The sequence below is a fragment of the Eptesicus fuscus genome, chromosome 11, assembly GCF_027574615.1.
Source record: "Eptesicus fuscus isolate TK198812 chromosome 11, DD_ASM_mEF_20220401, whole genome shotgun sequence".
NCBI lineage: Eukaryota > Metazoa > Chordata > Mammalia > Chiroptera > Vespertilionidae > Eptesicus > Eptesicus fuscus.
Window position 1 is genome coordinate 54323248 of NC_072483.1, and position 24594 is coordinate 54347841.

The window sequence follows — 24594 nt, forward strand, 5'->3', positions numbered from 1 at the left end:
AACTTAATTCACTAACTGGGGGCCCACTGAGAACAGTTTCAGTGCAGTGCTGTGCACACCAGACTGCAAGGTTCTGAGCACTGAGCACTGAGGATGTGGGGTAATGGATAAGGATCTCTCCAAGAAGCCTGGCAGTGTGAAAAAGGCTAGGGAAACCAGCAGGTTCAGAGAGAACTTTTTACACTGGAGGATACATGAGCATTTTGAAGACAGAAAGGAACCAGCATACAATTGTTTGCATAATCTTATGTTATGCACTAAAAAATTATTTTTAATCTTTTTCAAAAAACATCTTCTTAAACAAAAATTAAATTATATGCATTTACCATATAAACTTAAAAGCACTAGCATTTTATAAATCTTATTTTTAAAAGAGCTGCAGTAGTCTAATAGTTTTTTATTAGACTACCTCAGAATTTTGCTTCTAGCCTAGCATAAGAAATTAAACTTAACAACTGCTACTTTAGTTCCGGAAGATAATTCTGATATAAAGGGTTACACTTAAGTAATTGTGTATGCCTTCTTCCCCAGCCTCCTCCTCCAAAGACAAAGTATCTGCAGGGTAGTTAATAATTTGAATAACATTTTTTCAAGTTGAAATAGAGAAAAATTAGAAACAGTATTCCATTATTTGAAAGTTCTTAAAGATCTAAATTGTTCTTCACATTTATTTTTTCGTGATAAAACATGCTTATTTATTATATACACATGCTTACATATGAATCTCCTGGCTAAAACACATGCAACCAACTTGAAAAAACAAGTATTAAACCATCCTCACAATCCTAAGAATGCCCTTTTTAATAAGGCACTCATGTTTGGAAATAGGATATAACCACCAAATTAAATACAATGTTTAAAAGAAGCCTTTTATTAAGCACAAACAACTTTTAATACATTATCAATACAAATAGGAAAATGTCTTGTAATGACTATGATATATCAAAGATCTGAATGTTTTCTTCATACTGACACAATAAAAATAATCAATTTTGAAGAAAAATTAAAAAGTAAAATTTTGAGGACACCACTGTTTACTAATAACCATTTTACTATAGTCTAAATTTACTACATCACCTGGGAAGGGCAATTGTTTTTATATAGAGAATTCCTAAACTCTTATTAGCACCACTCAAAGCTTATTATCAGTTGTTCATCTACAAACTGACAGGTCAGGTAAAGCTTTAAAGCAGGTTTTCAGTGCAATGTTTATAGTTCCTTCTTTTAAGATACTTGCAGTCTATGGTCTCAAAGCATGTTAAATAATTATGCGTTGGTAGTTGCAAGGTGTTAACATGTAGAGAGAAATGTGTAATGAAAAGAAATGAGGCTTATCTTGGCTGTGAAATGTATCTTAATGTATTGTGGCTAATGCTGCAGTATGCCGATGACATGCAGGATTATTGTGAACGCAGATCTGTGGGAAGCTGGTTGCCATTAGCTCTCTGTAGTCATCATTTCAGGATGTCTCAGCTGCTGTCTTTTGAGACTAACTAGTTTCATCCTGTCTCTGATGTGTTCTGCAGTAGAAGCCATGTCACTTGGACTCCCAAAATATTGTTCAGTTCTAAAAATCAAAACAAAGAGAAAAACCCCGTTCATATTAATACAGATCCACTGACCACAGCAAATACAAAAGGAAGCAAAAAATTAGCATAAAAATTACCTCTGTGATAAGGCCTTAGTTCATTTGTAGATCATACTGTTTATCTTTGAGTAGTAATTCAGTAGGAAAAACATTTTTTAGATGGCATAAAATATATTTTAAAATGTCAAGACAAATGTATTAGTGGTATAAATGTCATATTAAGTGTACTTAGGATAATCTCAATAATACAATCAAGCTATGCAAATATCAATGAAACATTGAATTTTTATTTTTCAATTTGGGGTCCATAGCACACACAAATACAAAGTTTGTGTACTTCAGTGCTAAGGACTATTTACACTCATTGTCTAATATAGCTGGCAAATGAAATGTCCATTTAATGTTAAGGCATCATTTGGGACATTAATAGAAAAATCATTTAATTTTATCCTACCTGCAAAGATTCTGTTTTCAGAGTCACAGAATCTTTTAGAGGTAAGAGAGTTCTTAAAAATTATCTGTTTAAGCTCTTCATTTTTTAGATCAGTAAACAGAAGTGTAGAAAACTAAGTGACTTAAACTAAGATCACGCAGTGGAAAAACTAAGATCTGAACCTGGGTCTTTAAGCAATGACTCCAGAAAAAAACATTTTTGAAATATTTTCCCAAGAGAATGTTACAAAAGAAAAATCTGAATAATTTTACCATCAAACAGATTTTATATGACACAAATTATTGTATAAAATAGGAATAAGAATTCCAAATATAAAGGCGTGGTTGTCAAATTTGAATAATACAGTATTAACTTATTTTATCTTAAAAGGATGAGGAAATAACACACAAACTATTGGTAGAACGGGAGGAGGAGCTCAAGCAAAAACACCAGGGAAAGATATTCCCAGGCTGGCCTGAGTAGAAGGGAGACTGGCAGACAATTGGCTGTGAATGCAACCACAGGTGTTGGGGAGGGCTGGGTGTTCTGGCCTGGAACAACCAGAAGCAGCACACTAATACTGTTACTAGCTCAACTTACAATTTTAAGATTTATTCTCTTGTATACATTGCAGATGTATAACATGACTTTAGGCTCTTTCTGATTGTTCAATTTAGGTACGACTAGTAATTATCTATATATTAGACTATGAATAATATTTGTTCAAGAGAATAAAATATATTTTCAATATCAATTCCAAATAAGCATCTGAAATGCATGACACAGCAGAAGTTGCACTATGTGTCAGATTTATTTTAAGTAGTTTATATACATTTACCTCATATGATTCCCCTGCACCTATAATCTGAGGAGGTATGAATCCTATTTTTAGATGAGAAAATTGAGGCACAGGAAAGATTAAGTGGCTAGCCCAAAGGAGCACAGAAACTAAGTGGTGGTGCTGAGATTTAAATCCAAGACAACTGGTTAGAAACCACAATCCTAACCATTACACTACACTAAAATGTAAGGATAGATGTATTCAATGGTCTGGTTTCCCTATTGTTTGAATTAAATGTCCTCTCGATTACCTCTAAATCATCTTCACTGAGAAGGCCTAAATACTCAGGGATAAAACTCTAATTCATTTACTGGCCCATTTATTTGCATGAGATTATTTCGTATCTTTATCACAGACTGTTTGAAATGAACAGAAACATGGAATCAGGTACTGCACACAACACAGTGAAAAGAGAATGGGTTTGGAGCCAGAAAGATCTGACTTTGTATCCTAATTCCACTTAGAAGCTGAGAAATCCTGAGCACCTTATTCCATTTTTCCGAGCCTCAGTTTCTTTATCTGTAAATCAGAAATAATCACACTAGCCTGGCACTGTTTGGTCAAAAGTAATGAAGGTGAAGTGTTTAACTTGGTGCGGGGCATATACTGAGCTCACTAAACATTAGTCCCTACCCCTTCCCTAAAGGATGCCCAAGGTCACCCTAGTCCCTATCGTCATAGTCAAGGCTAGATCCCAAGATGTCAACCTAGTCAATGATCCTTCTTCTACAACAAGCTGTGAAGAAGCAATACATTTGATGGCAGCCAAGTATCAAGTGCTACTGCTGCTAAGAGCTGAGTTTGGATTTCTTTTCATTTTAAACCAGTTTATTGTAGGAATTGAAAATGTGGACCAAAGCTAATTGACTTGGCTTTTAAAACAAACAGGTTTCCTCTTAATGAATTCACTGATAAAAAGACCTCACAGGTTAAAAGATCCTATATAATAAAAGCCTAATATGCTAAGTATCCGGTCGTCTGTTCAACCAATCAAAGCGTAATATGCTAATGATATGCTAAGGCTGCTCAACCGCTCACTATGACGTGCATTGACCACCAGGGGCCAGACACTCCAACCGGTAGGTTAGCTTGCTGCTGGGGTCCGGCCGATTGGGACTAAGCAAGACGGGCTGGACATGCCCTGGAGCCCTCCCGCGGTCCCTCCTCAACTGGCCAACCTCCCGCATCCCTCCCCAGCTCTGATTGTGCACCGGTGGGGTCCCTCAGCCTGGCCTGCGTCCTCTTGCAATCCCGGCTGAGGGCGCCCCCAGGTGTATGAATTTCGTGCACCAGGCCTCTAGTAAAATTGTAAGAACATGCACCATACCCATCAGGATAAACTACAGGAACAGTTAATCTATCCAAAAGTGATTTCCCAACTGCTTCAATTTCATCAAATTGCTCCTCATCATTAATAGCTTCAGGCTCTTCTGGACAGTCTTGCAAAATCTGCAACAAATAAAAGGGCAACATCAAGAGACAGGAAAACAAAATAAATCTCAAACAAATTTAGCAGATTGAAGATGTTTATATTTTGTTTTATTTTAGCATCTTCATGTACACCATTGTAAAAAATAGATCTATTTTTGACAAAACTGGCTCAAGAAATTCAAACAAAATGAGATACATAATCCCTACTAACATAACTAGAATATGAAAAAAGTCTATAGTGATTCTTGGGGGAAAGAAAAAATACTAGAAAACTATTTGGAAAGTAAGTGTGAATTGTACTTAAGAAGTATTATCTCGTTCAATAAGTAACAATTTATTAAACACTTACTATATGTTTACTTAGTGCTTGGGATGTAAATGAGATACAGATTTTGACCTCCAGATTTTACAGACGTGAAAAATGAAAAATTATATAAATACAAAACAACATATACTCCACGTACAAGCACATAACTGATTTGATGGCCTAATTACACAATTTATAGTTATTTTAAAAACTGATCTGCTGACTTAACTGATGTAAACTGCTATGGTTATACTTCAAATATAGGGAAGTTCTACAGCCCTTGTAAAGATATTATTTGTTTTCCCTTAACTATTCCATTTAAATTTAACTCAAAAAAAAAAACCCCACAAAATTTGAGGAAGGAAAAAAGAAAAGGTACTTATTTTTGCAACATACTTCACTTAATCCAATCATGTTTATTTCATCGTCGCTCATAAGAACATATTTATATTCTAAAATTCTAGACTTAATTTAAATATTTTCCCAATCATACTATACAATTTGCTTATAGTTATCATATTTATGCTTACTGATATAAAACAGAACACAGTCAAAAGGAAAATAAAATATGATAACAGAAGGTTTCATCATATGTTTGCACAGCAAAATAACCTTAAATCAAGTTATTATAAGTATGATAAAGGCCATGAAGTAGAAAAAGTAGAAATGCTAATTTGCTATTATAGCCAATGAAAAATAAACAGTTGGTTATTTAATGTGAATAAATAATCCAATCTGGCAAAAAAAAACAAAACTCCTATCAACCACATATATATATATACATGTATATATATATATATATATATATATATAGATATATAGATATATAGATATATAGATATATAGATATATAGAGATATACACACACACACACACACACACACACATATATATGTGTGTGTGTGTGTGTTATATATACATGTATATATATCCTACATAATAGAGAGGTAATATGCAAACTGACCCTCACACCCTCACATCACAAGATGGCCGCCCCCACATTGTCACAAGATGGCTGGCAGGGGAGGGCAGTTGGTTTAGGCCCTGTGGGATCGGGCCTAAACCGGCAATTGGACATCCCCCGAGGGGTCCCAGATTGGAGAGGGTGCAGGCTGGGCCAAGGGACACACCCCCCCCCGCCCCCAGTGCACTAATTTTGTACACCGGGCCTCTAGTGTGTGTGTATGTGTATGTATATATATATATTTTTTATACGACTTCTTAAAGTGGTCTAGATTTTAAAATGTCTTTGCTGATACCTTTAAAAATAGTATCCTATAGTTTTCAGTTGTGTTAGAATAGGGCCAGTGGTCACCTTGGAGAGGGGGAGGGGCAGCAAAAGCAGAGTGGCTAAAAGGGAGTGGGGAGTCTCTGAGGTGCTGGTAGCATTCTGTTGTTCGAACAGTGCACTGATTGCACAGGTGTGTTCACCTTGTTAAAATTAATGATATATGTTCTGTATATTATGTTAATACTAGAGGCCCGGTACACAAAATTTGTGCACTTGGAGGGGGGTCCCTCAGCCCGGACTGCACCCTCTCGCAATCCGGGAGCCCTCAGGGGATGTCTGACTGATGGCTTAGGCCTGCTCCCTGTAGGAGTCAGACATCCTTAGCACTGCCACAGGGGCGGGAGAGGCTCCCACCACTGCTGCTGCGCTAGCCAGCCATGAGCCTGGCTTCTGGCTGAGCGGTACTCCCCCTGTGGGAGTGCACTGACCACCAGGGGACAGCTCCTGCATTGAGCATCTGTCCCCTGGTGGTCAGTGTGTGTCATAGTGACCAGTCGTTCTGCTGTTCGGTCGATTTGCATATTAGCCTTTTATTATCTAATCTAATAATAGACAAATATGCAAATTGACCATACCTCTGACACACCCAGAAGCCACGCCCACCACCCAATCAGAGCGAGTATGCAAATTAACCCAAACCAAGATGGCTACAGCCACAGAGAGCAAGGTTTCCTAGGTAACGGAGGAAGCCAAGCTTTCTGCCAGCCGTTGCAGGCCTAAGCCTCCACTCAAGCTACAAAGTTTCAATTATAGAAGGTAAACAAATTCAAACAAATGGCAGCAGAATGGAGCTTGAGAGGGCAGGCCAGGGTTGCTGCTGGCAACAGGGGAAGCAAAGCTTTCCGCACACCCTGGCCGGGCCCACCCTCTTAAGGCAACAAAGTTTCAATTATAACCCCAACACAAATGGCTACGGGCCTCGGAGGGAGCCCCAGGCTTGGCCCTGCTCCAGGCTACAAAGTTTCAATTGTAGAAGGAAAATAAATTCCAGATACCAGGGCCTCTGCTTGTGTTGCCAGGGGGCGTGGCCTGCCTGCAAACCACCACAGGCCCCTCGCTCAGGCCGCCCCTGCCCCAAGGGAACCCCACCCTGATCAGGGACACCTTTCAGGGCAAACCAGCTGGCCCCCACCCCTGTACCAGGCCTCTATCCTATCTAATAAAAGAGTACTATGCAGATTGATCATCACTGCAACACACAATATAGCTGCCCCCATGTGATCAAAGATCCTGCCCCCATGTGGACACAAGATGGCCACCACAAGATGGCCGGCAGGAGAGGGCAGTTGGGAGGCACCCGGCCTGCAAGGGAGGGCAGTTGAGAAGGACCAGGCCTGCAAGGAAGGGCAGTTGGAGGTGATCAACCCTGCAGGAGAGGGCAGTTAGGGGTGACCAGGCCGGCAGAGGAGGGAAGTTGCGGGCAAACATGCTGGCAGCAGAGTGGTTAGGGGGTGATCAGGCTGACAGGCAGAAGCGGTTAGGGGCAATCAGGAAGGCAGGCAGGTGAGCAGTTGGGAGCCAGCAGTCCTGGATTGTGAGAGGGATGTCCGACTGCCCGTTTAGGCCCGATCTCAGGGATCGGGCCTAAACGGGCAGTCGGACATCCCTTGAGGGGGCCCAGATTGGAGAGGGTACAAGCTGGGCTGAGGGACAACCCCCCTCCATGCACGAATTTCGTGCACCGGGCCTCTAGTATAGGATAATATCTTATTATGGGCAAGGCCTCTAATTCAATTTTTTTTAGGTAATTAAAGGGAGGGGCAGAATTTTCACTTGAGCCTGAAGCTAAAATTGCCCTTAGCTCAAAAATCTGCATAGCACTGAGACACATCTTGGTGAGGCTCATTCTGAACCCCCACACTGTTCTATTATGTGTATAAGTATTGGGAACCATCTTATCTCTTTAGTGAAAGGAACCTTTTGTTATGCTACAATGACTAACTTTATCTCATGAGTTGTGTTTTGGCTTCAAGCCTGTATCCAGTATTCATGAAGCAACTTCAGCTCTTCTGTTCAATATTTATCTGGCATATCTTTATTTTATTTTCTCTAAATCTTTCTAGATTTTTATGTATTAGATAGGAATAGCCCATGGACACAGACAATAGTCTGGCTAAGGCCTGGAAGGGGCGGGTGCAGGAGATCATCAATGGGGAAAAAAAAAACTAAAACAAAGGGACATCCGTGATACTTTCAACAATAAAGATACAATTTATATAAAGGAAAATATCTTAGTTGAAAAGAGTTTTATGTGAAATAATATAAGTAATTGCTCTACACTGTACTTTATATGCTCAACTCCTCTCAAAGAGATATTAATTGACCCTATGTTCACTTAATATTAATTGACCCTATGTTCACTGACTGCAGGACTGACTTCCGCCACGCTGACCCAGCACTGACTGCCACGGGGGCTGCGATCAGACCCTGCTTTTCTCTCCAGGCCTGATCGCAGCCCCTTCAACAGTCAGTGCTGGGTTGCTGAGGTGACTGCAGGACTGACTTCCGGTGTTCGGTCGAGCCTTCGGTTGTTTTGGACGTTAAGGACCCTGGCTCTTTATATATATAGATTATACTGGAATAAAAAGTTTTCAATAAAATAATCAGTAGATAAGCAAGTTAAGCCATTTTGCATACTTTCACTCATTACCATTAGGCCCCTAAAACACTGCCCTATGTGTGGAGTTCAGTGACCAGGTCAGAAAGACTTTACTATGAACATCTCCCAACAAATGTACTTCATATCACAGACAGAAACTGCATAGTTCCTGAGGTTCCTGGAAACATTTCTTTTGTTCGACAGACAAGGCTATCACATTTAAAACTTTGATTTCTTCTATTTTAAATTGTACTAAACATCCTCTATATATAAACTTTCATTGTAAGAGAAAACTACATAATTAAGCTAACTACATAATAAAGCTCCTCTTTAGAATGGAAATGCAAAGCTCAGGTGATATACATTTTCACTGTTCTGAGTTAAGAAAAAAGTTCTATGAAAAACTGCCCAATAACACTGCATATTGATTTCTGGTTTCAGAGACTAAATAATTTAGTAAATAATAAATTCCAGAATTACTTTTTAAAAGGTAACACATAAAAATATGTTCTTCCTGGCCAGTGTGGCTAAGTAGTTGAGCTTTGACCTATGAACCAGGAGGTCACGGTTCCATTCCCAGTCAGGGCACATTCCTGGGTTGCAGGTTTGGTCCCCAGTGGGGGGTGTGTGCAGGAGGCAGTTGATCAATGATTCTCTCTCATCACTGATATTTCTTTCTCTCTCTTTTCTCTTCCTCTTTGAAATCAATAAAAATATTTTTCTAAAAAAGTTTTAATTTTTATCCTTACTCTCATTTTAGTTGGGACAGACTCTCAACATTAAAAATTTTAAAAGTGCCCTTTTAAATAATTTGATAATTTACAGCAGGTACCAAAGCAAAGTTTCCTTTCTTGGCATATGAATGAGATGGGAGTCATGACCTCCTAAAGAATGGACAGCACATTATGGGCAGTAGGTACAGTGAGAAGAGTAGCACTGTAGACAGAAGAACACTGAATGGTTTTGAATTTCTCCAACCACAGTACTCCACCACTGGTACCAATTACTAAGAGAATTTGATTTCAACTCTCTGAGATAATATATCTAAACAAACTTTAAATAATAGAACTAATATCAATTTTTAAAACCAGACTAAGCACATATTATTAAGATTAACACATTTTAAACATACACAATAAATACTATTGTGACCACATTTTTAAAAAAGCAAACCTTTTCGGTATTTGAGTGAAATGCAATAGCCATTTCCAGCCTATGTACTCTCTCTTCAGATGCTATCGTAAATTGTTTCCATACTCTGTTCAGGCGAGGAAGTGTATCCCCAGATGACCGAGAAGTGCAGCGCAAAGATTGGCACAACACAACGGTGGCCTGTAGCAACTGTCTTCCATAGTCATAAGTGCTCTTAAAAAAAAAAAGAAAACATGAAATTATAATAAAAGAATGCTGAAAAGAGGGATGGGAAAGCATGCAGGAGGACTGTGGCTGCCATTGAGTGACACTCCTGGAAATCAATACTGAATGACTCCACTGGCACTTACTACAAATTATCAGCATGCATAAATAATGCAGGGGAAGCAATACTTTTAGCTCATTTTCAGTAAGTTTCTTTCTTATTCTGTTTTCCCCATCTCAGTCGGCTCAATTCCACAGGCCAAAAAGAATGTCTGTTCAGTCTTTAATCAAGGCAAGTGGGTAAAAACAGGCACTTGGTATTCCACAGAGGAAACCCCAACTGTTACACGGTAAACTCAATCATTAGGGAAATTAATTAAGACACATTTGACAACAACAACAAAAAAACCTGTGTTGTAATGTTAATGCTGGTGACATATAGCATTAACATATATTTTGTATTAACTTTCATGAATGAATAGTTGGATTGCCTAAAAAATGCTGTAATATATAACGTAAGTCACAGAAGGCATACAGAACCTGTCTTCAGGGAAACGGGAACCCTCACAAGTTTGTGCAGGCTAGTTTGGATGCACCAGCTGCCCTTTTCTTAGTTCTGGGATATTCCTGGAATAACATAACTAATCTTCTGGGACTTGAAGGGTTAAGTTACATTATAATCATGCAGAAAGCTATTCAAACACTGAGCTTGTAGAAAAGGAAGAGAACCAGTTCTGCACCTGTGCGACATCAACAAATTTTCTATGCTTTTCCAGTAAAACTTTTGTTTCCTGGGCATCATCGCCCAATCTGATGTGGGTCTTAAGCAAAGCATCCAGAAGTTCACTTAGCCATTCTACTGCCTAAACGAAAAGAAAGAACAGTGAAGCTGGATTCATAAGTCTTTACTTATTATGTCAAAATATCATATTTATAAGAAAAATCTTTATCATGTGATTGATTAATCTATTAGTTATAACCTAAGTTCCTAATAGTTTAGTTCATTCGATGACAAACTACATGAATTAATGACCTTGCCTCCTACTCAATATTTTAAAAAATCTAAAGACAATACCAATTAAAGAGAAGCACTCTTTTAAAATTATTATCACATGATTTGTAATAGAAGATTACATATATAGATCTTATTGAAATCTCTTTATATTATGATTTTATGTTACCATTTAAAATCACAAATGTGCCGAAACTGGTTTGGCTCAGTGGATAGAGCGTTGGCCTGCGGACTCAAGGGTCCCAGGTTCGATTCCGGTCAAGGGCATGTACCTTGGTTGCGGGCACATCCCCAGTAGGGGGTGTGCAAGAGGCAGCTGATCGATGTTTCTAACTATCCCTCTCTCTTCCTCTCTGTAAAAAATCAATAAAATATATTTAAAAAATAAAAAAAATTAAAAAAATAAAATCACAAATGTCCTCTAAGCCAAGCTGAAATGATGTACTCTGATGCTAACTACAAAAAGATAGCAAATTGTTTACCTAGTTGAAAAACCTTCTTGTGGTTAAAAAGCAGTGTGTTATCCAGCCTTTATCCTGGGATATAACTGGTAACAGATGAACAATAATAAATAATACCTAGTCCCAATTTCTAGCTCAATAGAGGGTTTCATTAAGAAGGTAAATCAAATGAGACCAAGTGAGATAACTGGGAATACAAAAGTTTATTATTTCAACAGTTTAAACTAGAATCTGACTTCATGTTACCTTCTTAGGACCATAAAAAAGTTGTGTATGTTGGATGAAATCAATCTTCTAAGAAAAAACAACAACTAAATAATGTGCCAATTGATCCTTACCTGGGCAGCATCTTCTTCACATTTAAACAACTGCACCATTTGAAGCATCTTTAACCTTCGCACATCTACCATGTCTTCACATCTAATAAACCCAAACATAAATTTAGAACATTTTGGTTGTGTGGATAACTATTATAGCACACACGTATTATAGTATACTAAAATACCTAATCCAACACTATGGAGACTGTAACTATTCTATATTGACTTATAAGAATTTTAAGGATAACTATATGTATATCACATCAAAACCTCAAAATACCTGAATGATACTGAATCACAAACCCTCGAGAATAGCACGGATTCTGCAGAATACTGAAGCAAAGCATAAATGCAGTAGCACACTAAAACCCAAAGAAATCTCCATTGCCAATTAGCATTAAACTAGCTTCAAAGATAAAAATGCAAAGTTTCTCAAATACTAATTTAGAAGATGATATCCAAGGAAACAAACAAACAAAAAAAACCACACACACAACACTTTTCATTGTGTTACATTCATTACTCAGAGTAATATCTAATTTTGAATAAAAGAAACACAAAAGCTCTATCTATATTCTTAAGAAGGAAAAACCTCTATAGCTCTCTGGGTGTAGAGAAAGACAACACAGACTATTTTTAAATTTAGTAAGGTCTGGATAATATACAGCCTAAACTTTTAAGGTGACTTGACCTAACTCAGCTCTGACCCATTCCCTTCATTCTCATGCAATCCTATGTCCTTTAGGTGGGAAGGAAAAATCTCCTTGCAATCCCAAATACCAATAACTAGTTAACCAGGAGGCCCTGGGCTCCACTACAGTTGATGTTCTTAAAGAAGGCTTAATAACAATACAGACGTCATTGTCACAAGGCAATTTTTATAAAGATGCCTCCAATAAAATCACACAGCATGCTGTTAAAATGCAACTTGGTTAAAGTAAAATTCTACAAAGGACTGAAGGAAAGTGATGCGAATTACTTCTAAAATCTGAAGCTACAATACAATGTAAGACACTTTAATGATGAAGATGATGTCATACATGTATTTAACACATTGTCAGGAATTGAGTAATGTGCTTGAAAAAATTAAGATGTAGTCTCTTGTATTAAGATGGTCCCATTTGAGGAGTTGGACGTTTACATAAACAATGTGATAAATGTTAGTGTAGAGTCATGTAAAGAATTTATGGGAGTATGGAAGAACAAGTGATTAACTTGTCTTAGAAATCTAAAAAGGATTGCAAGGATAAGCACCTTAAAAGAAGGAGGAAATCCAGGAGGCAGAAAATGAGTCACGGACGCATGAAACAGCATGAGGTATTCAGGAAATGAAACAACCATGTGATTTTGGGGAAAGTTACAGGAGATGAGACTATGCAGGACTGGATTGTGATCTCCTACACTATTCCAAGGAGATAGAACTTCACCTGAGAAAACAGGAAGTCACTTAGAGATTTTATATAAGGAAATTGTGTAATTAGAAGTGCACTTTACAAACATTACTCTGTGTACAATCATAGATAGAGAACAGATAAATCTTGAACAAAGAAATGTTTAGGATACCAAAACAGCAAAACGTTGACATTTGATGAGGCTGTAGGGATGAGGAAGAGTAAGGATTTTAGAATACACCCGCAGTTTGGTAGCCGCTAGTAACTTTAACCTAGATAGGAAATTAAAGGAGAGGAGCAATTTGGGCGGGGGAGAATGATTCCAATCTGGACACGTTGGTTTGACGAGTGTATGGGGCATCCAGGTGGAGATCCTCAGCAGGCAAGTGGAAGTATGGGTCTAAAGCACAGGAGAGTGGTTTGCGTCAGAGCCATAACCACTCGATCATGATATTAAAGAAGGTCGTTCAAGTAGTGAAACTGTCCAGGGAGAACACAGACTGAGAGGAAAATCTGGCTTCAGAACAAACCCTGGAAGCAGTGACATTAGTAGGAGGACAAAGAAACAGTGAAAACTGAGAAGAAACAGAGTGCCAGGAGGAGTACCATGAGGGTGTTTTCAAAGAAGACAAGGTTGTCCCGGAATTTCAAGAAGAAAGAAAAATCCAGCTGTGTCTAAGGCTATTCAGAGTGGGTAAGCAAGGTCAGGACTAGAAGTATTCCTGCATTTTGACAAGATCAAGCATTTACTATATAGTACAGGCCCAATGCATGAAATTCGTGCAAGAGTAGGCCTCTGCAGCCGCAGCGGCTGCTTTGATCCCACTGCTGCAGCACCGGCTTTGTCCGGAAGGTCGTCCGGTCTAATTAGCATATTACACTTTTATTATTATAGATGGTAATTAAAAAGTCACTGGAGACATCAGTAAGAGCAGATTTAGTGAAATGGTGAGAGAAGTCAAACTGTGGAGGAAAAGTAAATTGGAGAACGTGAGAAATTAATTTAGATTAGACCTTCAAATGACTTCACTTTCAGGAAGGAGTGCTCTAGAGCTAGAAGACAAAGAAAGAGTTGAAGAGGAAGGTGTGTAATTATTTACATATTTTTAAATAGGAGAAATTTAAGCAAATAAATGAGGGACAGGGATCCGAATAGAGAATAGGAGTTGATGGAATGAGGAGACATGAGGGTACATGGAAGGATCGACTTTGGTAAGAGCAGGGCTGTCATCCTTTGGGAGGAGAATGAATAGTGAAACGGGTAAATTTGCAGGTATGAGGGGAGAAGGAATTTCTGCCTGGTGAATGTTTTCTCTAAGATGTAAGGGGAGAGTTTCTGTAGGTTTTCTTGACTTTAAAATTTCTAGGTGTACAAAAATTTCTAGATGGATTAATCTATGTACAGTTCGAAATACATTGGCCCTCCATTATCTGTGAGTTCTGCATCCATGAATTCACCAACCATGGATTGAAAATATTCAGAAAAAGTTATGTAGTTGCTTACGTGACTATGTAGTGAAAATTATGGTGATTTATTAGGGATGAAGAACCTATTTTAATGCCCTCACTCATTGGTTTTCATGAAGTGCTCTGTAAATTGAAAAGCATTTGTCATTTTTTGACAGGTTCAGAAAAAATAGAGAAGTGTAAGGTGCAGAGTTTAACATGAAAATATTCACAAAAAAATATCTTACATTGATGCTGATGTATACTATGTAGTAAAATCTATGACAGCTGCATCCGTACTGAACATGTACAGACTTTTTTTCTGGTTATTATTCCCTAAATAATAGAGTATAACAACTATTTACCTACCATTTACATTGTATTAGGTATTATAAGTAATACAGAGATGCTTTAAGTATACAGGAGGATGTGGTTAGGTTATATGCAAATACAATACCACTTTAGAGAAAGGATTTGAGCATCCGTAAATTTTCCTATCTGTGGGGGTCCTGGAACCAATGCCCCCGGATGCACACAGGGACAACTACAATTTGCAGTTGCTATTGCAAGTTGAGTTTTCAAAGAAGCCTTTAAATTCCTAATTCTGTATCAAATGAAACTAAACATCATCTTACCCTTACCCATCTTACCTATCATCTTACTTTAAAAAACATTAATCTATAGTCTAATCCTTTCACAGCAAATATGAGAACAATGGATGTATGATAATTTGTTAGTAAGAAGTTTAGATGAAGAAACATATCAGTTTAGAAGACATTTAACACCAACTAAACCAATGAAAATCGAAAAGCAAAATTCTCCAAAAAGGGTTTTCTTAAAAGCCAAAGAGTCAGAAGCTACACTGGGGATAGGAATAAAAACTATTGGAGTGTAATCAAAATTTTTACTACTGAGTAAAAAGGAAAAGGTACCCATTCGTTAATTGAACAAATTGCCATTATGTGTTGGTATAATTACATACAATAATTATTACAGTCACAAAAAAAACTTACTACATGTCTACTATATAAACAGGTAAAAACTTTTAGTTTGAATAAAAAATATAAATTATATCACTTTTCATTTTAATTAATATGTTGTCTTAGCAAAAATTAACATTAGTCAAACTTTGCCTTTGTTTCCTAAGCTGCATATCTTCCATCACTCCTTGTATGTGGTCCACATTTTCTTTATTTTCAATGGTTACATCCTTTCCATATGCCCAGGATGCCTGATTGGAGATCTGATCCAGAAGACCTTGACCTTTTTCACGCAAACCTTGCAATCCTACATCTAAAACAAAAGTTGCTAGATTTAATTTCTTAAACAAAGGAGGTGCTTCCCCTCCCTCAAGTAAACCCTTGCAGCAGATACTGCACATGAATTCCAAGTAAAACAGTTTGTATATTAAACTATCCTTGGATGGAGTCCTCTAAACATTTCGAGCAATAAAACCCCTTTAAATGCGACTCAGACTGAAATTCTCCCCCCACCCTCCCAATGCCAAATTGTCCTTAAAGAGAATTTCCAAAAGGCTAATTTCCGTAGATAATAATTAATTTTTAAAACTGAAAGCAGTAAATGAGAGAATTACTGTTTTGATGAGTAAGAGTTTTCAATTTTTTCCTTTCTGCTTTTACATAGTCCAATTTTTTTTTAGAACAAGGCAAATAAATGTTTTGTTCAAAAAAAGGTATGAGTTGCAAGACTTCAAATCACTGAAGCAATTTTAAAGGATGCTAAACATTCTGAGTACAGGTACTACCTAGTTTATACCCAACAAGAAGCAACACTTAGGATGTTTGCAACACTCCAAATATACAGGAATTTCTTTTCTTTTTTAAAAGTGTGGCTCAAGAAATTTTCTGACATTTTCAAATAAATTTCATTTGGCATATTAAATACTACATGTGTATTATGCATATCATTTGCTAAAATAACAAAGGCTCAAGCAAGTAAAATGCCAATACAAACATGATTTTTCAAACCCATTCCTTCAAGTCCTTTTAAAAAATTAATTAATTTGGTCTAATCACATGTTACCATTTTCTATTAAATCTCTGCCCTCGGTTTCTGCTGCTTCTCCTATATCACCTTTGTCCTCCTGCCCCCTCAACCCATCCCCACTTTCCATTTTTGCATCTACTGTCTACCTCTAGGGAAAGTCACTGTATTTATCACTCTACTAGATTTTTAAAGGCCTTGATGACAAGTGAGAGAACTAGCTTAATGAGATTGGATCAACCTCCCCTTAGAGAGTATGTAATCTTGGCAATATTTCCATTTTGGAGAAACAAATTCACAGAACCAAACCAAGTATGTTTTTACAGGTTAGGATATAGCAACAACAAAAATCATTGCATAAAACAACAGTTTGGGGCATACAGGGTTTACCACAGAACACTTCACAGCTAATTACAGTTTATGCATGCACTACAAATAACTGTTCATAGGATATGCAAGACATAGCACCTGTAGATATAGCTGGGTAAATAAGAAAAGCTAACGGTCCAATGAAGGAAGTGATTGACCAACAATAAATAAATAAATAAAAATTTTAGCATAAATTACATCCTTCAAAAGAAAACCTTTTTTATAGCCATTTTTCCTGTAAATAATTATTAATTCAGTATATGCTGACTTGTGTAACCATGGTAATATTTTTTTTAAAAGAACCCTTATGTTTCAGCATTTTTAAAATCTGCTTACCAACACTTTTCAGCTTCTCTTCAAGCAGTTTTAAAGTTTGCTGAATCGATGCTCCATCAGCTGGTGCTACATCTACGCACAACATCCCTAATAAGCCATCCAACTGCTGAGACAACTAAAGCAGAGGGACACCAAAGAGATAACCCTGATGTAATCAGCATCTAAAGTGTTTAATGGTTAATGAGGTTTATATCTAATGAGGTTATCACAATTATACTTGAAAAAAGACTATGCTGTTAAAAGACAAGAACGAATAATTAGAATACATGTTATCTGGAAGACAGAACACACAGATGCATGCACCAGGAAGACAAAGAAATATATCCAGGTCAGCAGAATGTACAAAAGTACTGAAACTTCCATTTCATTCTATGTTATAAAGCATAAACATTGAGAAACAATAAAAACAAAATGTATCTACTAGTTGGGACACACTATGTAGACAAAAAAAGGTTTAGGAGCATGCAGATTGACTTAAAAAATCAAAGATTTTATCTCATTTCCCCCACCAGTACATTATTTTACTGTTCCAAGAAAATAATTAGGAGACATGCAAACCTGCAAAAATTATGTGCAGATAAGTATTCAGATCATTTGAAGAGAAGAAAAGCAGTAAGATTAGATACTTACATCTTGGGCAACCCCATGAAATTCAAGGGCTGCTTGTAAGAGATTTTGCCTAAATTCCAGTTGACTGGCCTGTCGATAGCAAACATCACTAAGTTGTTGCTGCAGGGACTTCAGCTCCACAAGATCTTCCTCATCCCCAGCATTTAAGAGTGCTGCAATTTGTTGATTAAGCTCCACATACACTGCGAACCATTCCTATAATAGAGACATTGTAAAGTAAATTAAGGATAAAATTAGTTTATGGAGACCTACATGACATTTTATAATTTCTCCATATATACTAAGTAATAAACAAAAGAATTTTCTTAGGCAAAATCATTTAAATTAAGAAGAAAAGTCCCCAATCCCCAAATCCTTCCACTGCAATCCCTGGAACTCACTCCTGACAAGAACAAAATCTCCTATAGCCTCATCCTGGCCTCTGTTTCCTTCTCTTTCTTGCTTTACATGACACCTGTCCACCCTCAGAAAAAGCAGTTAGCCCTGCAGCCCTCCTAACTAATTGCTGTTTTTGTTTTCACAGTTGACATACCACAATCCTAGAGGTGGAGTGGAGGGATGGCTGCCTCAGGCCCCATTATTATTTCCAGACCATTTTTTCTCCCTCTTCTCTCAATCTCCTTTGAAGTGCATGCTGTCAGATTACATCTTTCCAACCTTTCCTGTTGCATGCCCTCATCCAGGGAGTTTAGTAATGGTCACTGCACTCCTCTCAGCGTCAGCTTTCTTACTGACTTCCACCACGTAGGCATTTACCCAACACTGAACTCCCAGTTCCTTGACTCCCTCCTTCATTTCCAACTATTCTGTCCTCATCTGGCCTCAGCTACCCACTCAAATAGACATAAAATCCTATCATTATATCACAGCTCCCCAAATCTCAATTTACAGAATCCCATTCTCTGACCACCAGCTACTGACTCTCCAATTCACATCCTTTACAATGCTCATGCCTACAAACCTATAGGGTCTACCAATCTTCACCTCAGTATGTTTCACTGTCCAGCACTCAAGAGCCTTGTGTCCTCACTTCTCTCTCTGACCAGAGGACTCCCCTTTCTTCCCTCAGATTCACCTGTCAAACCTCAGACCTGCTGTCCTTGACTACTGTACCTCCAGGAGAGAAGCTTAATATGGCTAAATAAAAAATATATGGATAGGTATCTTTTAAAAGTTATTACTAAATGGGCCTTTAGCAATTCTATTACATTTCTCTAGTCAATTAACTTTCCCATTCTCGTGACTATCTTTTTTAACTCCTTAAATCTCCAACTTCCTTTGCATCTCTTTACTCTAAACCAAAAATCTAACTTCTTCATTCACGAGGCAGCAATCAGATGAGAACTCTCTCATCTCATCAACAAATCTATGACCTTCCCTGTCATAGATTTGCTCTTTGCTCTTCCAACTGTAATAACGAATGAACTATCTCTGCTTCTAAAGCCAGCCACTTCACTTGTGTGCTATATGCTATCCTCTGCTGCCTTTACAAGGCTTTGCTCTTGGAATTAATTATCTTCTTTCTCTCTTTCCCATCACCATCTTCTTTTTCAATTTCATTATTTCCATTAGCATACAAATAACATATCTTATATTAAAAAACAAAACATACACTCAAAATATGTGCATTTTGTTATATAGAAAGCTCCATTTAAAAAATTCACAAATCGTCCTAGCCAGCTTGGCTCTGTGGATAGAGCATCAGCTTGTGGACTGAAAGGTCCCAGGTTCGATTCAAGCCAAGGGCACATGCTTGGGTTGCGGGCTCGGTCCCCAGTGGGGGGTGTGCAGGAGGCAGCCTATCAATGATTCTCTCTCATCATTGATGTTTCTATCTCTCTCCTTCTCTCCTCCTCTCTGAAATCAATAAAGAAATAAATTTTAAAAAATAAATAAATAAAAAATTCACAAATCCCCCTGAAAGAAGTTCTCTATACTTATTCTATCATTTCCTGTTCTCTTTTTAATCTACTCTGATCAGAATTTTGTACTTCCCACTCTTGTCAAATTATCAGTCTATCTTACTGGACTTCTCAGCTGCATTTGACAAAGACAACCAATTCCTCCTCCTTTAAATGCCTTTTTCTCACTTCCTGAGACACCCAGCTCCTTTTGGCCTCCTCCACAGGCTCTCCTTCCTCTCTTGCCCTTTAAATTTAGGAGTGACATGGCTGTCCAAAGGCTTTTTGCTTCTAAATCAATACTCATCGAGTTTGGATGATTTCATATAGTCCCATGCCTTTAAATACCACCAACAGACTTACCACTCCCAAAGCCTGACCCCACTCCTGAACTGTACACACTGATACCCAACCGTCTACTAACGATCTTCATTCAGGTAACTTTCAGATATCCAAGACGTAACTTGTCCCCAAAGATACTGGTTTCCAGCCTCCCAACCTTCTTCTCTCCCAGTCTTCCCCACTTAATAGTTGCTAAAGCCAAACATACGATTCTTCTTCCAAGAGCAAGTCTTGCTGGCTTAACCCATGAATCTGACAATTTCTCATTAATTATACTGCCTCCATTCTGTTAGCCTCCTGTCTTCCTATTTCATTTTTTGTCTCTACTCCCTGTTCTCCATATAATGACAGTGATCTTTTAAAAAAATATAAATCAATTCTCAGCTAATAAATTTATTTTTAGCATTATTTGTGAATTATACTTTTAGGAAGAATCTAAAACTTAATACTTGACAAAGTGTTTTAATACAAAAATGGTATGTTAAAAGTTTCTCCAAATTCTACTCCTATTAACCAATCAATATATTAGAAATTTGATTTTCATAAGACTTGGACAATTCCAATATATGTTTTAAAGTGTTCACTTTTATTTACAAAGAGAAAAGAAAGCTTTTAATAAAATATTAGACTATCTCATCATAAGCTAATATATTCATCCGGCATCAACCTATTCTCAAGGTGAAATGCAGTGCCATCTATTGGTTAAAATGGTGCAATTCTCTTTTGCAAACCTTTTAGAATGAAAAATTTCAAATCTATTCAAAAGTAGAAAGTAGCTGGTCCTTCAACAACACAGGGTTTGAATTGCATGGGTCCACTTATACATGTTTTTTTTTTTTTTTTTCAATAAATACTGTAAGTGTATTTTCTCTTAAGATTTTCTTAATAAACATTTCTTTTCTCTAGCTTACTTTATTGTAATACAGTATTAATACATATATAAAAAATGTGTTAATCGACTACTTATGTTATTGGTAAGGTTTCCAGTCAACAGTAGACAATTAGTAAATTTTGGTGGGGTTAAAGACACATGCGGATTTTCAACAGTAAGGGAGGGGAAGCGGGGGGGTCCCTGCCCCTAAGCCCCTCACTGTTCGAGAGTAAACTCTACAATGAAACCCCATGCACCATGCAGCTTCAATAATTATCAACTCATGACCTTAAGAATCACAGTTTCTATCTCAGGGACTATAGATGAAAGTCCTATTTTTGTACTATCATTCTTTCTTCTGTCACTGTAGTTTCTGTCACATGAATTGTGTCTCTATAAAAATATGTTATTAAACTGTACTGGAGATAAAAACCACAGCCAAACTTCAAATGAATATGTACCAAGTGGTCAAAATGTCCTTTATGGCCTCTAAACAGTAAACATACTGTATGTTTATGCTCCTATACCGAAGTTTATAGCAACCTATCACTTAGCATCACACATGCTACTAATTAGCACATTAAGAATAGCATTGTAACATGCAGAGGAAGAAAAGTCTCTCACACTGTGCTGGCTCTCGATTTCTTCGTGCTTCTGTTGTAGGGCCTGCGAAGCCCGAATGGAATCTCCAATCCCCCACTGGGCTCTAAGTTGTTCTGATCCTGGTCCTTCAAGCCAGTTCACAACCTATAAAAGGGAGTTGAGGTGAAATTTTAAAGCAATTAAAAGCTCTTCAAGTTTTCATTCTAATTGGTTTTCCCTTCCCAAAGTTCCTCCAGTATTTTTCATCTAAATTCCTTAAATTCTAATGCATAGGCAGTTCATATTCATTCTGATCATCTGCCAGGATCAGAGAAATCTAGAAGGTTCTGACAAAAATAAGAGGATTAAAAATTAACTTATAATAAGAACTTCAGAGAACTATGGGGCTTAGAGTTGGAAGGGAAATCAGATATGATATTGGTCATATTATCTAACACTTTAAGAAAACTGTGTTTCAGAGAGACTAAGTGACTTGTCCAAGGTAACATAATCCATTATTGAAAAACTAGGACTAAAAGCTATGTGTCCTGTCTAATATTCTTCCCAAGGCATTGATAAAACTGAATGAATTAACTAATATAAAGTTAAAATACTATTTTTCTTACTTTGAAAAGAAAATTAAAAACTAACTGTAGAGCCCAGCCATGCCGGTCAGGGCATATGTGTAGACTGTAGGCTCCATCCCCAGTGTGGGGGATGCAGGAGGCAGCCTATCAGTGATTCTCAACATTGATGTTTCTCTCTCTCTCCCCCTCTCTGAAATCAATAAAAAAATATACTTTTAAAAAACTAACTGTAGAATTATACCACTACAATACACTCTAGGGATCTTCTTAGGATCAACAAATCATTCAGACATACAAGGTCATTTTAAGTTGCAATGACACCGATCTACTCAGAAGGACGTAGGGTGGGGACTAGTTTGCCAAAACAGCAGGATTGGGCAATTCTCTTCGGCTGAGTCCCTGCAGCAGTCCAAGAGTTCAGGTGTAAGAAGATGAGATATATCTGGGGCAGATACAGAAGAAAAACTTCATACCCCACAGGGTCATGCCTGTTATAGAAGTCAATGAACTCAAGGATGCCCAAAATTAAGTGTTCCATAAAGTATTGGTAGTTTTCCCAATCCAGATTCAGAATTTTTAAAAAATTTTTAATTACTGATTTAAGGGAGAGGGAGAAAGAAAGGGAGAGAAAGAAACATCGATTTGTTGTTCCATTTATTCATTCATTCATTGGTTGATTCTTATATGTACCCTGACAGGGGATTGAACCCACAACCTTAGAGTATCAGGACAACACTCGAATCAACTGAGCTACCGGGCCAGGGCCATCCAGAATATTTTTTATTTTAAGCAATGTTGTCCAGTAACATACTTGACATTCTAAGTCTTTATCAGGTTTTCAGGGTACCAGAGCTAGATAGTTAAGCAAAGATAAAATTTTCATGCAGAAGAAAAAAGGGTTCTGTTAACTCTGTAACCACAAACATAAATACTCTGAATCCACAAAGACACAGTGAAGTAATTTTAAAGAAAAAAATAATATTGTCAAGATTTATCTGTTATTAAATTAGAATAAGGAATTCAACAATAGATGTATGGTTATGCCCTAAATCTAAACTTAGGACAGCTCCCAAGAAGTGAATAAGGGTGTCTCTGAAGCATGGTATTATAGATGCAATAGATAGACAGGTTTACCTTAGAACTTTATAACCAAGTATCACAGACCCATAGTGCATTTCTGTTACTACTAGGTTGAAACACATTCATTTTAAAATCTAACAGCTCATGTAATTTTTTAATAAACTTTCATCCTTCTGATTTTTAAAAATGTGCCACATTATAGGAAAAAAATCATGTACTAGTATATTTCCTTCCGTTAATTTTTTATATGCATAGTGTTTTCATATAATGCTCCAGATTTAAGTGCCACAGCCAATTCTCAAAGTAATTTCTATCCTGTTTTCCACTTAACATTAAATTATACTATAACTAGTGGCCCGGTGCACAAAATCCGTGCTCATTAAAAGGGAGTTAATTAGAGGAAATATTTTAATATTGCTATTTGCCCTTTCTCTATAGTAGAAGTGTCAGAGATGAAAGAAAATTAGTAAAATGTATATGAAAACCTTCCTCCAATCAGAGTCTGGGGCACGCCGCAGGATCCAGAGTCAAGTCCCTGCCCACCCATGTGCACCTCAAAATTGCATGAAACCCAGACCCAGCCAGCCCCACCCCCAATGGGCGAGATCCAGATCTGGCCGGCCCCACCCCCGTCAAGCCCCGCTGGGTGGGGGGGCACGACCTGAGGTCCCCCGTCAAGCCCCACTGGGCGGGGGGGGAAGGGGGGGCGCAGCCTCAGTTCCTGGCCCCAGTGCCACACAGCCTCAGGTCCCTGCTGATTGCTTATTACGGCTCATTACGGAAACCCTGCCTCCATTGTGAGCACAGCCATCTTGTGATGGTGTGACGGAGTGAGGGTCAATTTGCATATTACCTCTTTGTTATATAGTATGATTTTTCATGGGGCTACAGTTGTAATTTTAAATGCTTGCAAACCTTTTTTAAGGATGACTTCCTTACCTGCCTGCCTTCCTCCCTCCCTCTCACACTTCTGTCCAAGCAAGCAACCAACCAATCAACCTATCCAACCTTATGAAGAGCGATGTAAGTAATGTACTGCCTCAAATAACTGATTTCAAGACCCCAATTTTCTATTGCTAAGCATGTAGAATGTTTCCAATTTCCACCAATTCTAAGTAATTCCATGATGAACATTACATATATAACATTTTTATATTTAGCATTTTATATATATACTTAGAGGCCTGGTGCACGAGATTCGTGCACTGAGGGGCCGGGGGAGGGAGTCCCCGCAGCCCAGCCTGCACCCTCTCGCAGTCCGGGAGTCCTCAGGGGATGTCCAACTCCCAGCTTAGGAGAGGCTCCGGCCACCGCCACTGTGCTCGCCAGCCATGAGCCTGGCTTTTGGCTGAGCGGCACTCCCCCTGTGGGAGCACGCTGACCACCATGGGGTAGCTCCTTCATTGAATGGGATTG

General features: G+C 37.8%; 1 protein-coding gene across 1 annotated transcript in view; it reads right to left on the minus strand.

Annotated features, from left to right (window-relative positions):
• Nucleotides 1-848: 848 nt before the first annotated feature.
• Nucleotides 849-24594, minus strand: part of SESTD1 (SEC14 and spectrin domain containing 1) — a 105543-nt gene continuing 81797 nt past the window's right edge. The window contains exons 10-18 of the mRNA XM_054723245.1: nucleotides 21554-21676; nucleotides 17816-18010; nucleotides 17186-17300; nucleotides 15610-15769; nucleotides 11658-11739; nucleotides 10587-10709; nucleotides 9664-9855; nucleotides 4190-4311; nucleotides 849-1567 (exon numbers count right to left, since the gene is read on the minus strand). Coding sequence (XP_054579220.1) covers nucleotides 1438-1567; nucleotides 4190-4311; nucleotides 9664-9855; nucleotides 10587-10709; nucleotides 11658-11739; nucleotides 15610-15769; nucleotides 17186-17300; nucleotides 17816-18010; nucleotides 21554-21676 — 1242 coding nt within the window. The 3' untranslated portion in view covers nucleotides 849-1437. The remainder of the gene's footprint in view (nucleotides 1568-4189; nucleotides 4312-9663; nucleotides 9856-10586; nucleotides 10710-11657; nucleotides 11740-15609; nucleotides 15770-17185; nucleotides 17301-17815; nucleotides 18011-21553; nucleotides 21677-24594) is intronic.